This window comes from Glycine max, chromosome 18 (genome assembly GCF_000004515.6).
Source record: "Glycine max cultivar Williams 82 chromosome 18, Glycine_max_v4.0, whole genome shotgun sequence".
NCBI lineage: Eukaryota > Viridiplantae > Streptophyta > Magnoliopsida > Fabales > Fabaceae > Glycine > Glycine max.
This window is the reverse complement of record NC_038254.2, coordinates 54261397-54282772: the sequence shown is the minus strand read 5'-3', so window position 1 is coordinate 54282772 and position 21376 is coordinate 54261397. Positions and strand designations below refer to the sequence as shown.

Sequence of the window (21376 nt, the reverse complement as noted above, 5' to 3'; positions counted from 1 at the left end):
TAAAATTATATTTTAGAATTATAATGAATGTATGTTATATAAAAGATATTTATTTATTATAATTTTTAATTATATAAAATATTTCTTCAAAAAAATATATAAAATGTTTCATCCTTTATAATGCATAAATTAAAATACTAGTATAGTTAAAATATAAAAAAAAATTATTCTACACTTTATCTTTTAAATTGAACATTACACTTCAAAACAACCCAAAGGGTTTCAATACAACCAGTGCAGATATGCACTGATGACATCAAAGTTTCATGCTTACACCCTGTCGGTCCAATGTCTAACCACTCACTCGACAGCTCAAATTGATCAACAGATCAGCATAAATCCAAAAGAAAATAGGCAAAGCAAAAAGGAAGGGTAGAGAAATATCTTATAACAGAAATATAAAAAAAAAAAATCACGAGATATAAGTGCACACACATGGCTTATTCACACACGAGGATAACAGCATTCATAAATTAAGACTCTAAGATAGAAGGACATAAATAAAAGCACATGAACAAAATTTGTCTTAATCCTAACAAATAAACCTCTAAACTCTCTTCTTCATTGACTTGATTATAAAAATCCAAACAAATACTTAGAGGCCTGAGCGGCACTAAAAAACCATCCTAGAATCAATCAGGTTATGCAAAAGTTTGTATTCCTTAAAATGATGTAGAATAATAACCACTTCAACAAATTAAGGTAATTAGACTTTTTTTTAAGGCTAAAAATAACTTTAAATTAAAAAATATCTTAAGAAACATAATTAATATTATGTTAAAAAGTGTATGAATCAATTGATGCAAGTTCATTTCACCTTAATAAATACTTTTGGATTTAAGCCATAATAAGTATGATTGACAATTTACTAACTTCAATCTCTAGTAACAAAGTTCCAATTAGTCACCATAAATCTAAATTCTAGCTCTTAATGCATCAAACTAAGATAAACAAAGGCAATAAGTCTTGAGTGTGCCAAGATAACCCATGATTGACAATTTACTCTCGTCAACCCCTACTGTTGAAGCATTTACTGTACATGACAAACAAAACTTGTCCATTTACATAATTTTGTGATCCGTGAGTTCCAAGGCTTAATGTTGAGGCAGTGTTCTCCTTTTCTGAGTTCTTGGATGTGTACATTATCATTTTGTTTGTGACAGTGGTTACCTGTCATGTCTGTTTCGTAAGACATTACTCTCCTCTTACTTACATGTGTATTCCCATCAACTGATTACCTCAAAATCAGTGTTGCTAGATGCAACAACAGTCCTTGACCTAGCTATGTCTGCGGTGGAATTGATGAATGATGATGACTTTGAAAGTGTTGTCGTTTTTGAGAATTGCCCCCTATTTGTTATTATCAAAATTGATGTATATTCCTGCTTTAATTCCTCTATCTTTGCTCACATAGTTAATAAATTGTTGGCATGCCTATTTATAAGAGTAGATGAATAAAAGAACATACCAATAACGTGTAGGTAACGAAACTGGATTCCTATTTTGAACTTAACTAGAACTGCATGGGATATAGTAATAAGTAATAACCTAATAGTGCTGATCTTTAACACATTTCTAATGCTTTACTTTAATATATTTATGTATAAATTAAAAACATTTTATAGGGTTAAGATCTCTGCAGTTAAAAATTTAACTAGAGAAGATCTTGACAGTGAGTGATATTATGTTGTTTCCACATGCAGGATAACTCTATCATATGATCATATCAATCGCCAAAGGAATCTATGATCATATCAATCGGTAAAGTAGTTTAACTCAATTAATTATAAAAAATGTATGAACACATTAGATTGGATTTCGACATATATAAAAAAATGATCATATCTATCAGACTGTGTATTCACATGGCAAGTTCTTGGGTTATATGTACCAAAAAGTCCACACACATTGCACTCACATTGCGTTTGGAAGCTTTTATTGGATCACCGTTAGCCTTATTCCTCTTCAGGGTGTCTCGTCAAATTGGATCAGCAAAGTTCCTGGGCCACAGTTTTGGCCCATTAGAGGAATAAGTCATGTATTTACATGTTGGAAGATTATGTCTCCTTCCCAAAATAACAACCAATTCACTAGTCATTTTAGTACATTAATATAATCATTTGCATGCACCAGTGGTGAGCATAGTCATCACTCATCAGGCTTGAAATTGTTACGTGCAATAATTTCTATAGCATGAAAGCATGCGATTCCAGTGACCTCCCACTTTAAGCATGAACAGCTCACAGTATAATGGTCTCCATGCTCACTTCAAATATTGCCCCATCACCATCCCATGCCAAATACATGTCCATCTATCACCTAATAATTTCTTGTTTTCCAAAAGTTCTTGAACATCATGTCAATGTTACACAATTTAACAGAAGCTCCCCAAAAAATAGATTCAACTTTCTAAGACCATAGGTCTACACATTCCCAACAAAGATTACTCTATTTAATAATCATAAGATTCATTCCAAAGATGTAAATTCAAATCCTACTATCCACATGAAGATTTCAATGGTAGATAATATGTAAATATCAAACATTTTTTAAGTCATGAGATAGATCTGTCCTGATCCTAATAAGTTCTAGCATCAACTAATCTAAACTTTTATTTAATCCAACCTAAAAAGAAGTCTACACATTCAAGCATAATGTATTTTGGCTGGGCCTGTGATGACCCAAACCTAAAAAAAAGTTCCAAAAATATGGTAAAACTCAAATCAAGAAGACAAGGGTAGCAATGTCATTAAAAGCAAACGGCCATGATTGACAGTGACACCTTTTGAATTCTGCCCCACTACGTTGGACAATTGCAATTACCTTAATCTTTTATTATCTTCCTTGGTGTTGTCCCAGATGCACTTTTCCTTGTCCTCAAAGTCTTCCTTTCTTCATTCCTCATCTCACATCACAACACCACAAACACATTCACATCACAGAGCAAAGGGGGAGACTGGGAGGGACTCACCTCACTCACTCACTCATCAATGGCAGATTCAAGCCCTTACACCAAACCCCATTTCCCACTTTCCGACCACAGCTCCCGGATCCAACCAAAACCCACTAACCAAGGTAAGTCTTGCTCAGGTTTCATCCTTAAAGCTCTGTTATTGGCACTGTTTGTCGTTGTTCTTCCACTTTTTCCCTCCCAAGCCCCTGACTTTATGAGCCAAACCATACTCAAAAAGTTCTGGGAGCTTCTCCACCTTCTCTTCATTGGCATTGCTGTCACCTATGGTTTATTTAGTAGAAGAAATTCAGAACTTGACACCACACACATAGAATTAGAAACTGCTCACTCTAGTGCTGATGATTCCACTGCTGCACCTAGTTATGTGTCCAAAGTGTTTCCTGCTTCTTCCACTATTTTTGATGATGATGGGTGTGAAAATGAAAATGGAAATCCATGTGGGGTTGATGAGAAGAGGATGATGATGATGACGCATTGTTGGAATAATCAGTACTTTGATGGGAGGCCAGGGGGGATGTGCTCCAATGGGGGTGATACTGTTGGTGTTTTTGATGAACAGTACAAAACCCATTTGTCAATTTCTGAAGATAGTTTTGGTTATTCTTTTAGATGCGATGGGAATGGAATTGGAACCAATGAGGTTCAGGCTTGGAATTCTGAGTACTATCACAGTGAGCCAGTGGTGGTTGTTGCTCAACCAAACTACAATGCTGGTGAATGTGGTGAGGTTGTTGGTTATAAACCTCTAGGGCTACCGGTTCGCAGTTTGAGATCAGTTTCTAGAGATGTAGATAGTCCTAAATATGCCAATGAAAGTGATTCCAGTTCAGGTTCGAGGGGTTCTTCTAGGGGATCGGGTAAGAGTGGAGATAGGGAATTTGGGGATCTGGATCCTTCCAATTTGGAGAAAAAATTTAACGATGCTGGTGGTGGTGGTGGATCAGCTTCCCCAATTCCCTGGCATTCAAGGAATAGAAGGACAGAAAGGGAGAAAAGACATGGCAATGTTACCCGTCCTTCACATTTTAGGCCACTTTCAGCTGATGAAACTAAATTTGAAGCACTCAGTTCTGGGTCTTGGCAGTCAACAACATCTTTCTCTTCTCTTAACAACATGTATTCTTCCTTGGATTCGATTTTGTTGGATAATATGAACTTTCAAGAGGAAGAGATGAGGCAAAAGGAAGCTTCCTATGTTTCTGCCTCGGAGAAGATGAATTTTCAAGAGGAAGACGTAGGGCAAAGGAAGACTTCCTTTGTGCCTGTTTCAGAAATTATGAATTTCCAAGAGAAAGATATGGGATCTTCCTATGTGCCTGCTTCTGAAAATACAAGTTTTCAAGAGAGACATTTGGGGAAGAAGATTTTCCAGGGGTCTTCATCAAGAAATAGAAAGATGGCAACTAAAGGAAAATATGGTGCTGCTTCTTTTCCTTCACATTTCAGGCCAATGTCAGTTGATGAAACTCAATTTGACTCACTCGGTTCAAATTCAAACACTTTTGAGGCTGTGAGATCCTTCTCTTCCAATGCAAGAATGCATTCTTCCTTGGATTCAATTTCATCAGATATGGACTTCCAAGAGGAAGACATGGGACAAAAGAAGACTTCCCATATGCATACTTCAGAAAATATGAATTTTCAGGAGGACATCGGACCCAAGAAGACTTCCTATGTGCATGATTCAGAAATTGTGAATTTCCCAGAGGAGGAAATGGAACAAAAGAAGACTTCCTATGTGCCTGCTTCAGGAAACATGAATTTCCAAGAGGTGGATTTGGGAAAGAAGATTTCCGAGGTGTCTTCTTCTAGAAATGGAATGATTGAATCTAAAGGAAAATTTGGTGCTGATTCACCTCCTTCTCATTTCAGGCCAATGTCAGTTGATGAAACTCAACTTGAATCACTCAACTCACGGTCTTTCCAGTCTATGGGATCTTTCTCATCTCAGTCAAGTTTATGTTCTTTGCTTGATTCTGCTTTGTCAGAGAATATGAATTCGCCGAAGGAAGACTTAGGGGAAAAGAAGAGCTCACATGGATCTTCTTCAAGTTCACCATCACCTTTGGCTAGGAGAAATGGTGAAGCTTCATTGCAAGCATTTCAAGCTCGTGGATATACTAATGGTTCCTCACTCCTGGATGACATAAAGAGCAGTTTGAATGGTGACTTGAGGGGTTTAAATGAGATTGAAGGTGAGGATCCCTCTGGCAAAAAAGAGTTGCGGATGCAGGTTTTGCAGTCGGACTCAGAAAAGCCCGCAAGAGTAGCAAAAGCTCCATCACGGGGAAAATCAGTCAGAACAAGAAGAGCCAGTGGCCTGACTTCAGGGACAATGAGAATAGGAGAAACATCTAGCAAGCAAACTGATGAAAAGGTTGAAAAGAACAATAAAGATGTTGAGTCAGTATTGAGAAAAGATAAAATGAAGAGCGGAGAATCAGACCTTCCATTGAAAGGAGTCAGTAAGAAAACTCTGGATTCTTATTGTCCTAAGCCTGAGATTAGTTTTTCCAATCATCGTAGGAGAGATAAGCTAGAGCCATCCAAAAATTTATCCAAGCAAGATTCAGATATCGAGCTTGACAATACTCGGGTGAGCTCAGATGAAAACAGGGTGCCTGAATGTGTCAATGATTCAGATCTGGATTCTGAGGTGGATAAGAAAGCTAGCGAGTTTATAGCCAAGTTCAAAGCTCAAATCAGGCTTCAGAAAATGGGATCTATTGAAAGATCAAAAGAGCAAAAGATCACTTAAAACAAGATTAGGTGATTTGTAAACTATTGTGCTACAATTGTTTCTAACCCGATGAACACAGAGTTCATCAGAGATCTTATAATATTATATTTCATTGAGTTTCCTTCATTTTAGGAGATTTGATTTTCTTCTTATGTTTTTGTATAATTGATGAAGTTCAAATTCTGTCATTTTTGTGGCTGCAGGTCTTCCACTTATTTATTTTTCCATACAACAAAATATTTATGGATATCACTTTTGGTGCCACTGTTTGTTTCTCAAGTTAAAATACACCATATGAATTTTGTGTTAGTTACTACTTACTATTGTGCCTAAAGTTGTAACTTTTGAGCAGTCTCTCTTCATCTAACTGGTTTCGATCATGTATGTATTTGTCCCTTTCTTGAACTGTTGATTTCCTTATAATCTGGCTTGAGGTAAAACTAAAACCAATCCCTTGACTTTGCCTAACAGCTTGTTCTTTTAGGAGAGATGATCTTTGACATGATATCATAGTTTCTATGATCGAGTGGTATAGCGAGCTTATGCATACTTTGCACTTCAAGTGTGCATAGAGTGGGTCTTATGTGAGGGGCCTTAGTTAGAGCTTTAGTCAATTTTATGCATTCACATAACATCTTAAACTTTAGGAGAGATATCATGATATATTCTTGTCTCTTTGCTTGGAGACCAATAAAAAATCATGTGGTAATTTAGAGTTTTACTTAGGATTGAGATAAATTTGGATTTTCACTATAGAAGGAAGATGCTGTTAGATTTAAGAGTTCACCTCTGGACTCCATTAGTATTTGCAAGCAATTTTTTTTTGTGTTTTGTTTGTTTTAATTTAATGGATTAAACAAATAACCATGTGACTTGAATAAGGTTTATCTGTCAACATGGAATAAAGAGCAAGGGGAGGCAAAGGTGGGAGATGAAGACCTTCTTTTCCTTTTATACCAAAGAAGTGCTTAGAGGATTAGAATGGTGTGTGTTGCTTAGGTGGAAAAGACAAGATTCGCCCCTAGTTATTTATAAAAGGATAAAATGCATGTTAGTCACCTAATGTGTAGGTCATGTGCGAATTAGTCCTGAAGTTTTAAAAAGTGTAAATTAGTTTTCTATTGTATTGTAAACAACTTAAAATGGATCCTTTATATCATACATCATTCAGTATAAATTTATTGATATATTAATTATCAAATAAAAAATATATTTATTGATGCTGGAACTTGTTTAAATTTTTAAACACGGATAGTTTTCCTTTTCAAGTTTTATTAGTCAACTTTTAATTATAATTTTTTAAATATAAAATAATTTTAATGTAAATACATTTTTGGATAAAATATTAGTGCTAAAAATTAAAATCACTAGCTGACAAAAATTATAACCTAAATTCTTTTTAAATAATTAAAGAAATGATTCATTTTTATAAACCTAAAATACATTTAAAAAATATTATTTTTCTCTTTCAAAAATTAAAATGTTTTAATGAAATAGAATGTCTACGTTAACAAAATTCTTTATTCTAGAAGATACAGATAACTAAATTCTTTTAAGTATATCAATTAAGATTTGATTTCTAGTTGTGTATAAAAAATACATTTAAAAAGTTAACTTAATTTGATGGTTTTTACACCTTAAAAGAAAGGCCCCTTCAACTATCAGCTGAAAATAGCTTTAGCGCACACACAAATATAATATTAAAATAAATTATTGCAAAAAAAAAAATCTTTCTAATGGAACTTCTTTTTGAAAAAAATACAAAATGGTAAGCTTTAACATATCCAAAAGTCCCAACTTGACATTCACACAAGATACATGACGATTTCTCTTAGATTTAATTAATTATTTGATCCCTACACTTTGTATTTTGTTCCCATACCTAGTGTTCCCATACCTAGAAACTTTAAGTTTTACTGCTTGTCCCTGTACAAACATTTTTTTTTATATGTAGTTCTTATATCTCCATATTATGACAGTTTCACACCATCATAAAACTATCAATAGGAACTATTTTTTTTTTAAAGTGTATTGTTTTTATATAGTTTAGAGTTTTTATGTATAGGTACTAAAGCACAAAGTGTAATGACCAAATAATTAATTAAACCTTTTTCTTATTAACTAGCAAACAAGAGATACATCATAATCATACACACGCTAGCTGATCATATATGTCTATGTTAACTAAATTCTTTATTCGGGAACATATTAGTTAAACTGTAAGACATAAAAACAAATTAAAATAACAATTGAAAGATAACTAAACTCTTCAAATGTAATAATTAGAATTTGATTTTTAATTCTGTATAGGAAAAACTATTAAAAAGGACAAAACCTAGTTTGATGATTTCATCTTTCAAACGAAACTCACCTTCAACTGTCAGCTCGAAATAGCCTTGTTACACACACACAACTTTAAATTATTACATATCAAATTTTTTAATGGGGCAGACTCTCTTTGAAAAATGATAGGCCTCAACATATGCAAAAGATGGATCAACTTAAAATTTGCATAAAATACATGATGATTTTTCTTTTTCTATGAAGTAGAAAACAAGACATACATCATATACATGCTACCTGACCATATCATATACAATCTAGTAGTGAGTATAGCCAGATAGTTATTCATATAAGATGGACATTCCTAACAGAAGGACTAATAGCTAATTTACTTCAAAATTTTAACCAGCCCCCAATGAACACACATTGTATAATATTGAACAAATGACTCATAGAGCTTCTTCCTCTAGTGCCCTTTGATAGACATTCTCTTCTGCACTGGGGTTAGCATGATATTGACCGTATATTGCATAAACACCAACCATGACAACACAAAGAATCACAAATCTCACCCATGCTTCATGATGTAGCTGTCAACAGAAGTTCATTGTTAATTGCCAGTTTTAACATATAAATAATCAACTATAAACTTTTCAAAGAATGTATTATTTTTGGCCAAATTTTAAAAAATGAAAGAGATCATGAGCATACCTGGGCAAATAAGAACATGTTAAAAAAGATGCAAATATTTGGCAGAAGGGGAACCCCTGGGCAAGAAAACCCTGGTGCATCTGCATAAACCTATAAAGCAAAACGACACAGCAGGATGGAATTAGAGAAAGAAATTAACATCAAAATGCAGCAAGCTCATCAATTTCACAAATATTAATGTGATCTGCGGTGAAGTCCGGGGAGCAGAGTTGTTGACCTTGAGATTGCCTCTCCGTTTCGTGTACTTGACACATACAACCATCAATGTGTTCTTCATTTTGTAGTATGACCCAGAAAAAGAACAAACAATTTTAGATTACTCTCTCCACTAATGACAGGATTCAATTAAAACTCTCAGTGACTTTGGTTAGTACCTAGTCCAATAACCAAATTGGAATTTTTTACATGTTCATGATACAACAACCTTCAATCCATAGTATATATTATTAATTTTATTATTTACATATTTTGTAACCAAAGCATTTTAAAATAGCCAGGCAACATGCAATTCGGCCCTGTTTAGATAAACTTCTTAATAAATAGTTATATGAGAAGAAAACAGAAAATTAAAATGAATTAAATTTCTGTCATAAATTAGAATTAGCTAATGCATATTGCATAGGTAATTTATAGAAGCTTTCTCATTTAGTTTTTCCAAAATTGATTTTAAATCATGTAGGAAAAACTTATTTAATTTTGCTTTCTTATTTTCTTCTCCTATAAGTATTTATTGAAAAATTTATCCAAACAGAGCTTTGATAAAATATAAAATAATCCTCACCTGGCGGAAAACAAGAGCAGCTGAAGCACCAACTGCAATAACTAAAGCCAGAATCAGAAAAATAAATGAAGCATCATATCGGTACAAGAGCCCACTAGCAAATCCACAAAGAGCAACAGCAATGAGGCAAATTATGCCTTCCCGCTCAGCAGAAGATGACACTTGACTATTTGTCTTATCCTTCCAGCGAAGAACGACAACACATGCTGAGACAACCGAATAGCCAGTCTGAAATAAGTGAATTTATCATGTGAGAGGCGCTAACTAAGAATATGCAAACACTAAGTATACTTCTGTCAAGGCACACCATGTGGTTTCCCTAAAGGGAAAATATGATGCACATTATCTGAACACAATCAACACATACTAAAAAACGTTGTAAGATTAGATTAACGTATCCAACACCCACTGAACAAGAAACTCCCACCTTTCCTAAGTCGCACACATATTTCATGCCAACCAAAACAAATAATACTATGTTAATACAAAATAAGATAGATATATGCATTTCGTTGGCAAGTTCACTACCAAGAGATTAAAAGTCAACTCTTACCAGTGTACCAACGGAAAGAATGTGAGAGAGCACATGAACATTAAATAGCCCAGCCAAAACACTGGCAACCAAGCCAACCCAGATCTGAGAATGAACAGGGGTGTGGTATTTGGAGTGGACTTTAGCAAATACTAAGGGTAGTAAGCCATCCCTGCCAAGCCCAAGATATAGCCGAGACTGCTCATCAGAAACAACCCATCATGTACATTAGCAAATGCCACAAGACACATCAATCATGTCATAATTAAGAAGGGATTTACCTGAACGTATAGACCAACAAGGAGTGTTGTTGTAAGTCCAGCAACAGCACCAACACTAATCAGAATAGAAACAAATTTTAATCCCTTAGACGAAAAAGCTTCAGCCAAAGGAGCATCTTCTCCTAGAAGATTATATGGAACCATTCCAGTAATCACCAGGCAAACTCCAATGTACAATGCAATACATATTAAGAGGCTTCCTATTATGCCTATTGGCAAATCCCGCTGAATTTCAGGAAAAAGAAAAAAAAAATATGGTGAGCTAATTCATGAGAATAGAAAAAAAAATATGGTGAGCTAATTCATGAGAATAGAAAGGAGAACAACTTAGAATTGAGCGCGTGAATATGTATCAACCTGAGTAGATGAAAATATTGTTGAGATAGTTTCTATTACTCAGCTAAACAGATGTACTAGTTAAAAATAACCTGAAGTTAATTAAGAATTGTGACCATTTTGGATAAATTTCTACATAAACACTTATAAGAGAAGAAAATAGGAAAGTAAAATGAAACAAACTTTTTCCAAAGGTTAAAAATTTAAAATCAACTTAGCCATTTCAATTTTCATAGAAATTTTCTCATCTAACTTAGCCAAATAGTCTCTATTTTACTTCCAATATAACTATCATTGTCAACAGATACGTCAGATAAGAGATATGGCATCTGGCAAATTCATAAACTATGGGAGCAATCTTAACATGACATACCTGAGGCCTCTTAGATTCTTCAGCAGAATTTGCAACTGCATCAAATCCAACATAAGCAAAGAAGACTACAGTAGCTCCCGTAAATATGGCTTTTAAACCATTTGGAGCAAAGGGAGACCAGTTGGAAACGTCAACCTCAAATGCTCCAGCAAAAATGACAATGATAACTATGATTATCTGCAACAAACAGTAAAATAACTTATCATTCGATCTCAGTCTCTCAGATAAACCCTAACATCAAGGCGATGTTAAGTACTATATTGTGGTAACTTGTAGGATGGAAAGGAACCTTGGTCACTGTCATAAGAGAATTCACAACAGACGATTCTTGAACACCCCGACAGAGAATAAAAGTCAGAAGAACTAGCAGAATTGGAGCCAAGACATTGATGGATAGCACATCTCCAATGTCTTCACCATGCCCAATCCATTTTGGAATGTTATCTTTGAAAACAGGGAAGAGTTCTAGAATATTTATTAGATAACTGGCTAGGCTTCTCGCTATACTAGCTGCCCCAATGTGATAGTCAAGCATCAATTGTCCAAAAACAAGAAAAGCTGTAAGTTCATTAAAAGCTGTGTACGCATACAGATATGCTCCTCCAACAACAGCAGGAAATCGGGTAGCTAGTTCAGCATAACAGAGAGCATTTATAACGCACGATGCTCCCGCAAGTATAAAACTTATTGTTACTCCTACATCATAGAAACAAACCATGAATAAGCCACTAAGTTTGGAATAACAGTAACTGTAAATAATCATAACATATCAGGCATTACAGCAGATGGTATTTGAGTTTAATTTTCATACATTTGTAAAGATTTTTATACTGTAGATGCGACTTTTAAAATAATTATTACAAAAGTCAACAATCTTAAAATGCAGGACAATCTATTATTGGTGATGGTATAAAAATTCTTTATAAAGTTAAACTAGTTCAATAACTAACTAAATTTTTGAGACAATGATATCTTTAGTGCAAGATTTCTTTTCTTAATTTGATATTAATTTTTATATGTTGTGCCCTATCTTATAATTTTTAAAATTTGTGGCATCCTTGAGTGAGTGTCATACCGCATTCATGTTCAAGTCATATAAGGGGCTTCCTACATGAAGTTCAACCCTCTCCAGTCTCCACCTCCCTTACGCAAGTACTAGCACCTCCAACTAACCCAGAAAATAAAAGAACAAAACTCAAATACTGTTCCATGAGTTCTTTTGGTGAGGTTCCATAATCAGTATTGGAGTTTCAGTAACTATGTTGACCTTTAATAAAAACATTCATTACACATATTATTGAGGTAGAACTCTAATTTTAACTAGAAAACAACATAAAAAGTGCTAAGAAACTAGTACAATATCAAGTAAAACATGACCGCTACAAGTAGTAAAAAAGTGTTTCCAGTCCTAACAATCACAAATTTATTATTTCATTGAAGTAACTTAGTACTAGTAGCCATTTGATTTTTTTATTATTATTTTAGTAACTTATTCCCTCATTTAATATTAATTTATTAAACTAAAATAACTTAAGACACTAATTTATCCCCTCGAAGAACAAAAAAGAAACTTTAATTAAATAAATAAATAAATAAACTAGAACAACGATTTTGAGATTAAAAAAAAACAGAGGTGTACCGGGTCCGGCGTCGCGGGCGACGGTGCCGGTGACGACGAAGATGCCGGCGCCGATGGAGGCGCCGATTCCGAGGAGTACGAGGTCGAGGACGCCGAGGCGGCGGGAGAGGCCGAGGTCGGAGCTTTCGCGGGCGGCCTTCTCCGCCGGCGACATAAGGCGCTTTGATCGGAGCGCCGAGGACCAGAAACGCGAACAACCGGAGGAAGAGGAAGAAGAAGAAGGAGAACCAATTCTCATGGCGAAGAACGAAGATTTAGCGCGAAAATGAGGTCAAATTGGAAGAAACAAAAATGACTATAGATTCATAGAGATTTTGGATTGGGTTTTGGTGCACTCACTGTTTTGCTTTCTCTCTATTAACCAGAAAAATAAAGAGTGGATGCAAAATTTGCATATAGAAGAAAGATTGTGACAAAACAAAGGAAGTTCATTCAAACGGGAGAGAAAATTATTACCATAACAAAATAAATAATTGACTAATGTGAATTTTTTTTTCTTATTTAATAATTAATTAGGCTTTTTTTGGTGATATATGTTGTACAAAATTTATCATTGGTACAAACATCAACAAAACGACTGGACCAATTTTGAATCTAGCCCTGTTTCAGTCCAATCACAATACGTACCTATTATTCCTATTTTATTATATTCATTTATGATAATTTTTAAAATAACAAAAAACATAATAAATAGTAACTAATTGACTAATATGGATTGTTTTCTTAATTAATTAGTTTTTTATATGAATATGGTGTAGAAAATAAATTTTATCATGTAGAGACAGTGTGTGGGCCGCTTTGAATCTAGCCCTATTTCAGTCCAATTACAAATTTACAATACATACCTATTACTTTGTTATATACCGCTGTTTTAATTTTTACTTGACTATGATTTTAATTCTTATAAATATAATTTTGTATTTGATTTTAGTTTCTATAAGTTATGAACTTTTAGATAAAAAATATGTTATCACTCTAAGTGACATTTGATACAAAAGAAATGTTTAGTTTTTCAATATCACGTTGAGAATGTTTATTTTTTCATGTTTGATTTGTTTTTTTAAGAAAATAATATTCCAACAATTAATGTTCTTACAAAATTAGTCCCAGAGAAATGTGAAAATTTAAGGGTGTGTTTGATTTGCATTTTCATTCTCTATTTTCATTTCCTGTTTTTATTTTTTGAAAATTATTTTTATTTTTAAAAGATTAAAATTCTGAAAACATGTTTAGTTTGATTTTTTGTTTTCTGCTTTCAAGAAATAAAAACATTAAAAATGCGTTTTCAAAAGAAAATATATTTTTAGATTTGTATAAAATTACATTCGCGTTTTCATTTTACCAAAATGGGGTTCCTAGTTTCAACTGAAAACACTAAAAATAAGATTTTATTGTTTTCAGTTTATGGTTTGTGCGGGAAAATATTTTCATTGAAAATGAAAATAGAAATCCAATCAAACACATTTCCATTACCATTTTCTATTTTAAGTGAAAATGAAAACAGAAAATAATCAAACCAAACAGCATCTAACATTTTCCCGTTTAAAAAATTTTGTTGCAGGGAAAATATTATATTACTATTGTTAAAAGATGAAAAGTTTTTATTAAAAAGGTTTAAATACATTTTTAGTTATTTATGTTTTTTATTAGATTAATTTAATCATTTATTTATTTAAAAAATTATTTTTTATATTTTTAAAATGAGTTAAAATATCCTTTCAAAACAATAATATATTTTTATTTTGAAACATAATCTTGAAAGATTTTTTAATTCAAGACATAAAATTTGTTTCATATCATTATCAAACATGAAATTTTTTTCATCAAACTCAACAAATGTAATAAAAATTGTGTTAGAAATATGTTAAAAGTTATGTTGCTAGCACTTCTTTATAATAATAATGTTATCTCACAATTTTATCGATATAAGATAATTTTTTACAAGTTATAATATAGTTTAACAGTAAGTGGAATTATTTTAACAAATGAAAATTATAATGATTAAAATTTAAAAATAACATTAAATAATCTATGTTTATAAAAATAAAAATAAATGTATTTTCACTAAACAAAAAAAGGCACAGTGTATAAGCAGACAAAAGAATATGAAAAATAAGAGATTGAGGAGCCAATTATTATATATGTAGGTGTAGCTAACCAATGTGTTTCACGTTGAGCTATATTTCTTGTGTTGTGACTTGTAAGTGAGGTACAATATGCTGACATGCAAGCAAATCTTTTTTTTTTTTTAACCAGATAGAAGAATTAAAAAAAAAATGACAAGAGTCAAGACAAACTACAAACAACGAACATAAAAATGAAGATTTTGAAAAATCTCAAGGGACTGTGTGATATAGCACCTTCGTTGGCAAGCACATCTTGTTTAATATTCTTTTCCATTTCTTATTAACACATACATAATACTACCTTATTCTTGTTTTTTATTTTATTTTAAAAATAACATTAATTTATTTTGCTTCTAATGCTTATTGAAAGAACTTTTATTTCTCAATGAATTAGTTTTCTATAAACACATTTTTTAATACATTATTAATCCCATTATTATTTTCTTAAAAATCAACATAATTATTCTTCAAAAAAATCAACATAATCAGTGTATTATCTTATTGCACCATTCAATAATTTGTTTAAAATACTGATAAATATTTAATAACATTATTAATAGTTTCTCCATATAATTTTATTACATAAAAAATACAATAAAAGTATTATTAATTTAAAATAATTCCATTATTATCTTTTTGTGTTCACATAATTTATTTTAAGAAAAATATTTTTTAAGCAAAAATAATTAAAGAGCATTCATAATATCTTTTGATTAAAAGTTTATTAATTGGGAGAGAGTTCTTTAAAAAAAAATCTGAAAAATTGTAAAATTCAAGCATGCACTAAAAATGATTTGCAAATCGTTCTCACTCTCATGTTTTTTTGTTGGAAAGGTAAAAAAAAATACTGAAAAATCGACATTACTACAAAATTTATATTACATCACAAAATTATTGAATTTGCCATTACATTGCAGCACAAGACCGATATCCTTACTTGTTCAACTTTTCCTTCCAAATGTAAACCTGCATCTCCCAAATACACCTTGATTTTTGTTTAAACCTGGGTTTGGATGAACAAAAATTTATATCGGATTCGAGCTTTTTATCTTAATTTTGACCAAATTAATTTATTGATTGTAAGAGTCAATTCGATTATATACTTTCTCATATTACAAATTTATGAATTTAATGGAACATAGTTATAATATAAAAGTATAAGTTAGTTCAATTAAATATATTTTCATATCTTAAAGGGAATAAAAATTACTCTAAATTAATTCATCTTCATAAAGAATCAATAAAAATTCCTCGTTAGAAAAATTAGTACATTAGAAAATTATTATGTGCACTCCAGTCCTATAAGTTTTCCCATAATAAATTCCCCTCCAATATACAATACTTACTTTTAATTTAATTTAATTAGTTGTTCAGTCCCTCATGTAAGCATGATAACAGGGCTCGAACCTACGCGACTCATCACGATTTTGATGAAAAAAATCTGAGTTGGTCGAAATGGGGTTTGGGGATAAGATTATTAATACTCGACCTAAACCTACTTTCAAATCTGTCCAATAATAATTAATTTACAAAAATATCATTACATATATATATATAACACACTAAAATATGAAACTATTAGATTGAATTTTATGTTAGTGTTGGATTGGATTTTATATTGTCATGTACAATGTAAAAATATGTTATAGTTGTTATTTAAAATTATATTTTTCATTCTATGAAAAAATATTTTTTTTATAGAATTCTATAAATATGTTGGGGGACGAGGCGGGACACAGCAAAATATGAAAATATTTTTTTTTATAGAATTCTATAAACATGTCTACCCTCAAGTCATTCTCAAATCTCTTTCTTGTTTAATTTCAATTAAAAGAAAGTAAAAAATAATAAAAAGTTAATAAATATAAAAAGTACAAAATAAATGTAAAACAAATACATGAAAAAACATTATATTATATATTTTAGAATTACCGTTTTTTTAATGTTATTATAGATACAAAATATTTATCAATTTTATTGATAACTAATCTTTATCGAAAAACTTAATTACCAGTTTTAGTAAGGTTTTTCATTTTAATTATTTTTTTATTTACCAAACTCAAACTTAAAATCTTATTTAAATGATCTAACTCTAATTTAACTTAAACCAACATAATATTGATATTTTATAATTACATTTTATGGTAAAAACTTAATTTTCATATTTTTTTAAAACAAAAAAGACATTCTAATGTAAATTTAAAATCAATTAATATATACATTTTAATTATATTCAATAATAAAAGTTAATTCTACCCATTTTTAAAATCGAAAATAATACACGGATACCACATACTAGCTATCAGCAAACGATGTTTTTTTTATAAAAAAAAGCTAACACTAAAATAGATAAAAAAAATAGAAAATTTAATAAAGAAATTAATTTTTCGAATTTTTTACATATTTAAAAAATAAATTTGTATTTTTCCAGAGGAATTAATTTGTTACGAATCATACTTTTAGTTTGACCATTTACCAAAGTATCAATAATGTGTCTATGATATTAAAAAACAACAGTACTTAACTAAGTAAAGAAGTTGAAACAAAACCACCTCATTGCGAAACCCGCCAGTAGCCGTTACGTTCAAATCCTCTCACTATATAACCCTTTCTCCTTTCTCCTTCGCCACTACAAAATCCACCAACTCAAAGAAAGAAACAGTTCAAGAAATGGGTGAAGCAAACGCTCAATCTCAGAGCGAACCCTTCATCGCAAACTCTCCACAACCAACATTTCAGAAACACAAACACCCCATCACCGCAAACTCACCACCACCACCACCACCACCACACTCACCAATGTGCGATCATCACCACATTCTTCAACAAAACCAAGAAGCGGTGGAGCCCACAGACTTGTTCTCCATGATGCACCTCTCCAACAGCAATGTCTGCAGCAACCGTCAGCCACCCTGCTCCGCCGCCACCAACAACAACCCCATGAAGCGCCGATCGACGCCATCTTCCTCCTCCTCCGGCGAGCCCTGCGCCAAGAAGCTCTTCTGCGACCAAGAGGATCTCACCCTCTACGGCTTCTCCGCCGTCTCCATTCCCCTCAACATCAACCCCCTCGTCAACAAGCGCGGCTCTTTCCCCGTCCTCCGCCGCTGCGTCTCCGACCCCTGCACCCCTCCGGCGCCGTTGCCGGAACCGGAGCAATCCACTCCACCGGAGAGAGGCTCCGGGCTGCCACCCCTACCGCCGAGATTCCAACGGAGCGTGTCGGATCTCTCTGTTCCTTCCCCGGACAAGGCTATGTCCTGTTTGAGCTCTGAAGAAACCGTCGCGCCTGATTCCGTGGTATAATGGGTTTTGATCTTTTTTTTTTTGTGAATAATAAAGTTTTGATCTTTTTTGAGTTTGGAATAATGGGTTTTTTTTCTTCTTATGGGTGTGATTGCAGAGGCTGAGAAGGATGAAGGAGCGTTTGAAAGAGATGAGGCAGTGGTGGGATGAAGTTATAAAAGATGAGAAGGAAGATGGTGGAGAAGAAGAGTGTGCAGTTGCTGAAAATGTCAAGGTCCTAGCTCAGGTATGTGTGTGTGTGTATGGCTTTGTCTTCTTGACCTTGGACTCTGATTGGTTTGTGTTATCTTTAATGTATTTGGTTCTTTAACTGTGCTAAGAAGATTTATGATATACAATTTAATTAGAATGTCATGACAATGTAAAGAATGTTATTTGTTAGATTGTTATCCACTTGCATTTGAAAAATTGTAATGAATTGGGGTTGGAGGCAAGAGAAAACTAGGAAGAAAAAAGAAAAGCTAAAAAGAAAAAGTCAGAGATATGATAGGAAAGTAAGAAAGAGATAGAAAGAAAAATAATATGAAAAAGAGATGGAAGACAAAATGAGTTTATGTTTATTATACTCTCATAAAGGATAAATTTATTTTTATAAAAAAGTGTTTTAAAAGTCATACATGAGATTTTTTTTTATCTGCAACAAGATTCATTCATTCAAATGGCACAAGATGTGCTACAGACAGATACAAAATAGAGTTTATGATTACAAAGAACCAACTACATGTGCCATGATATCACATGCATCCTGTGAAAGAAAATCTCAAACTATCTACACAGCAATTAAATTTCCACCATTTAGTAACAACGGTGATTGAATCTTACCCTATACACATCACATGTCTGTATATGGAAAGATACAATACATTTGCACCTTCTATCAACATAAAGTTCCGTTTTGTCGTGGAACCATAATTGTTGTCCCAAAACGTGTCATTGCAAACATAAACCTGGATTTGCTTGCCATTGTTGGTAGGACCACGGGAAGTTTTTCTGATAAGCCTTTAACCAAGTCCAAGTCATGTATAAGATCCTTTCCCATAGCTGGTTGCTATCCAAATGTTGACCTTCAAAGACCATAGCATTTCTTTGAGTCCACAGATTCCAAATTATTGTACTCCAAACCACCGATCCCCACTGTTTTATCAACCCTCCAATCTGCCAAAAGTGTTCCTCTGGTGAAAAAGGAGAGCCAAAGCAGTCCCCATCAGGTTGCACCATTCTCATCCACATTTGATATGCCACAGAGCATGTGAAGAGTAAGTGTGAACCATCCTCCTCCATCCCATGATAAAAAATGCAGGATAAATCACCATCATCAATCACTACTTGCCTTTTATTAAGATTCCTTTTTGTTGGGATTCTGTCAAGAAAGACACGCCATAGAAGGAAAACCACCTTGTTTGGTATTTTTAGTTGCCAAAGTCTCTTGAAAATGGCCATTTCCAAACTCCCCCACTTGATAATGTAAAAACGCGTGCATGCAAATCAACTCTATAACATGTAATCCTAAAGCCATCAATTGTTATTATTTTTTGGATATACAGTTTTTATTGCAACTAAGACTAATTGATGTTTTATGTTCAATCCGTGTGTTTTTGCAGGATGATTTGGGAGGTGGAGATTCTGAAGAAGCTGTTAGTGTTGATTGGGCTGAACGGTGCATAAACCTTGCGTTTAGGTGCCCGTGTGGGAAAGGCTATGAGGTTCTCCTCTCTGAAAATAACTGTTACTACAAGTTGATGTAGATGAATAAGTAATGTGTTTGACTCCTTTCAGTTTGGGATCACTTCTGTTTTTATTCTCTTTTAGTTTGGCAAAGTCTTTTTCTATTCTCATGTGTGGCATTTGGTTAACCAATGTTATATCACTTGCTTTCAATAATGTAAATAAAAATGTTGTGTACTATCTCCAAGAAATAGAGGAAAGTATATTTTGTTCCATCTACTACTCTGTAACTCAGTTCAAAATATCATAAAAAAAATGTATGACTTGTGAAGAGTGCTAATTCCTCTGGGCACCAATGTGTTCTCCAGTGCCTCTTTGTGTAAAATTATCTTATTGAGTTAAAGCATTGAGGAGAAATTTGTGTTTGTAACTGCTTTAGTGGGTAAACTTTTTCTAATTAGAAGTTGAAAGGCTCTTTCTGGATTTCTCACTGTGATTCAGTTGTAATGTTGCATGTCACTGTTACCTGAAGCTATCGTCTACATTTGAATAGAACAATATTGTAAAGTGAGAAAATTATCAATTTAGACTAACAGCAAACAACAAAAACATAAACTAGTGCTGCAAACTACAGATCTGATACTATATCCATACTCTTTTCTTCAGAATTTTCATCCATAATGGTGGCAATTTTCTTGTTCTAGTGGGAAAACTGATGCTTGATTGTTTTTAGAGTTTGTGTCTACTACGTTCCCATGTCCTTTTATTTTTTGCTCACTTTCTCATCAATCATCATTTACTAAAGGGTATGGAAGCTTTAAAATCTCAGGTGAAATTTCAAACTCTTTTATGAAGGAAAAACTTCTACATAATGTTATGGCTAGCAAAGATGGTTTGTTTCCATGTGGATTCCCTGTGGTACTGCGCATGCCCCTACAAGAATGATGTAGGAAATTCTTAAATCAAGTAAATACTTAATGAAAACAAATGATCTTACAAGAATGATGTAGGAAATTCTACTTTATGAATAGTATACAAAGCAAATTAAATTTTTGTATAAATATTATGAAACTAAAATATGAAATGCTTTTTTCATTTACATGCTTTCATTAATTTCAACTTTGTACAGTCATGAAAGAAAAACGTGAAATACTTGTTTTATGTATGTACTTTTATGAGTAAAAAAAGTCTATGTACTTTTAATGAAGAATCTTTAAAGCTGAACATGCTCCATTTAGAAATTTCATATGTAATTGTGGTATATTTCACCTACAAACTCAATTTTGTTCTTCACAAGGCAACAAATAAGTGTGTCAAATAAAAATTATATAATTATATTAATATTTTTTTTAAGTTAATGAATTAAGGAATGACTCCCACTAGACCGGCGTTAATGAATTAATTTTTAAACAAATGAAGGTTATATATTTTTACTATTTAAGGACATGAGACAAAAAGAGTTAATCTTGATTATTTAAGTTTAAGTAAACAGTACATAGATAGACAATAATAAAGTTAAGTAAAATTTATTATTGGCCTAATATATAGGATTATTTATGTCATTTTACTTTGATACAATATTAACGTAACATATTAGATGAAAGACGATGGTATAACAGAAATTAAGAT

General features: G+C 32.6%; 2 protein-coding genes across 3 annotated transcripts; one reads left to right on the top strand and one right to left on the bottom strand.

The window, feature by feature from the left end:
• Positions 1–8221: 8221 nt before the first annotated feature.
• Positions 8222–13109, bottom strand: LOC100776671 (cationic amino acid transporter 9, chloroplastic). Of its 2 annotated transcripts, XM_006602822.3 has the most exons (9): positions 12651–13109; positions 11301–11707; positions 11012–11188; positions 10303–10527; positions 10043–10219; positions 9490–9717; positions 8926–8979; positions 8709–8798; positions 8222–8587 (listed from the first exon to the last, which is right to left on the bottom strand). In XM_006602822.3, the coding sequence occupies exons 1-9, from the start codon at positions 12886–12888 to the stop codon at positions 8447–8449; spliced, it is 1737 nt and encodes a 578-aa protein (XP_006602885.1). In that variant the 5' UTR covers positions 12889–13109; the 3' UTR covers positions 8222–8446. The 2 variants fall into 2 exon arrangements, with proteins under 2 accessions (XP_006602885.1, XP_003551718.1); XM_003551670.4 differs by lacking the exon at positions 8926–8979 and having other exon boundaries at positions 12651–13108.
• Positions 13110–17411: 4302 nt separating this feature from the next.
• LOC102665173 (uncharacterized) lies at positions 17412–20093 on the top strand. Its single transcript, XM_006602820.4, has 3 exons — positions 17412–18076; positions 18180–18308; positions 19684–20093. The coding sequence occupies exons 1-3, from the start codon at positions 17447–17449 to the stop codon at positions 19825–19827; spliced, it is 903 nt and encodes a 300-aa protein (XP_006602883.1). The 5' UTR covers positions 17412–17446; the 3' UTR covers positions 19828–20093.
• The last annotated feature ends 1283 nt before the right edge of the window (positions 20094–21376 follow it).

Coding starts and splice junctions, on each gene's coding strand:
- LOC100776671 (XM_006602822.3), bottom strand. CDS start 12,888: ATGAGAATTGGTTCTCCTTCTTCTTCTTCCTCTTCCTCCGGTTGTTCG. Junction 11,189..11,300: donor CTCTTATGACAGTGACCAAG/GTTCCTTTCCAT, acceptor TGTTTGTTGCAG/ATAATCATAGTTATCATTGT. Junction 8,799..8,925: donor AACGGAGAGGCAATCTCAAG/GTCAACAACTCT, acceptor TTTGCTTTATAG/GTTTATGCAGATGCACCAGG.
- LOC102665173 (XM_006602820.4), top strand. CDS start 17,447: ATGGGTGAAGCAAACGCTCAATCTCAGAGCGAACCCTTCATCGCAAAC. Junction 18,077..18,179: donor CCGTCGCGCCTGATTCCGTG/GTATAATGGGTT, acceptor GTGTGATTGCAG/AGGCTGAGAAGGATGAAGGA. Junction 18,309..19,683: donor ATGTCAAGGTCCTAGCTCAG/GTATGTGTGTGT, acceptor GTGTTTTTGCAG/GATGATTTGGGAGGTGGAGA.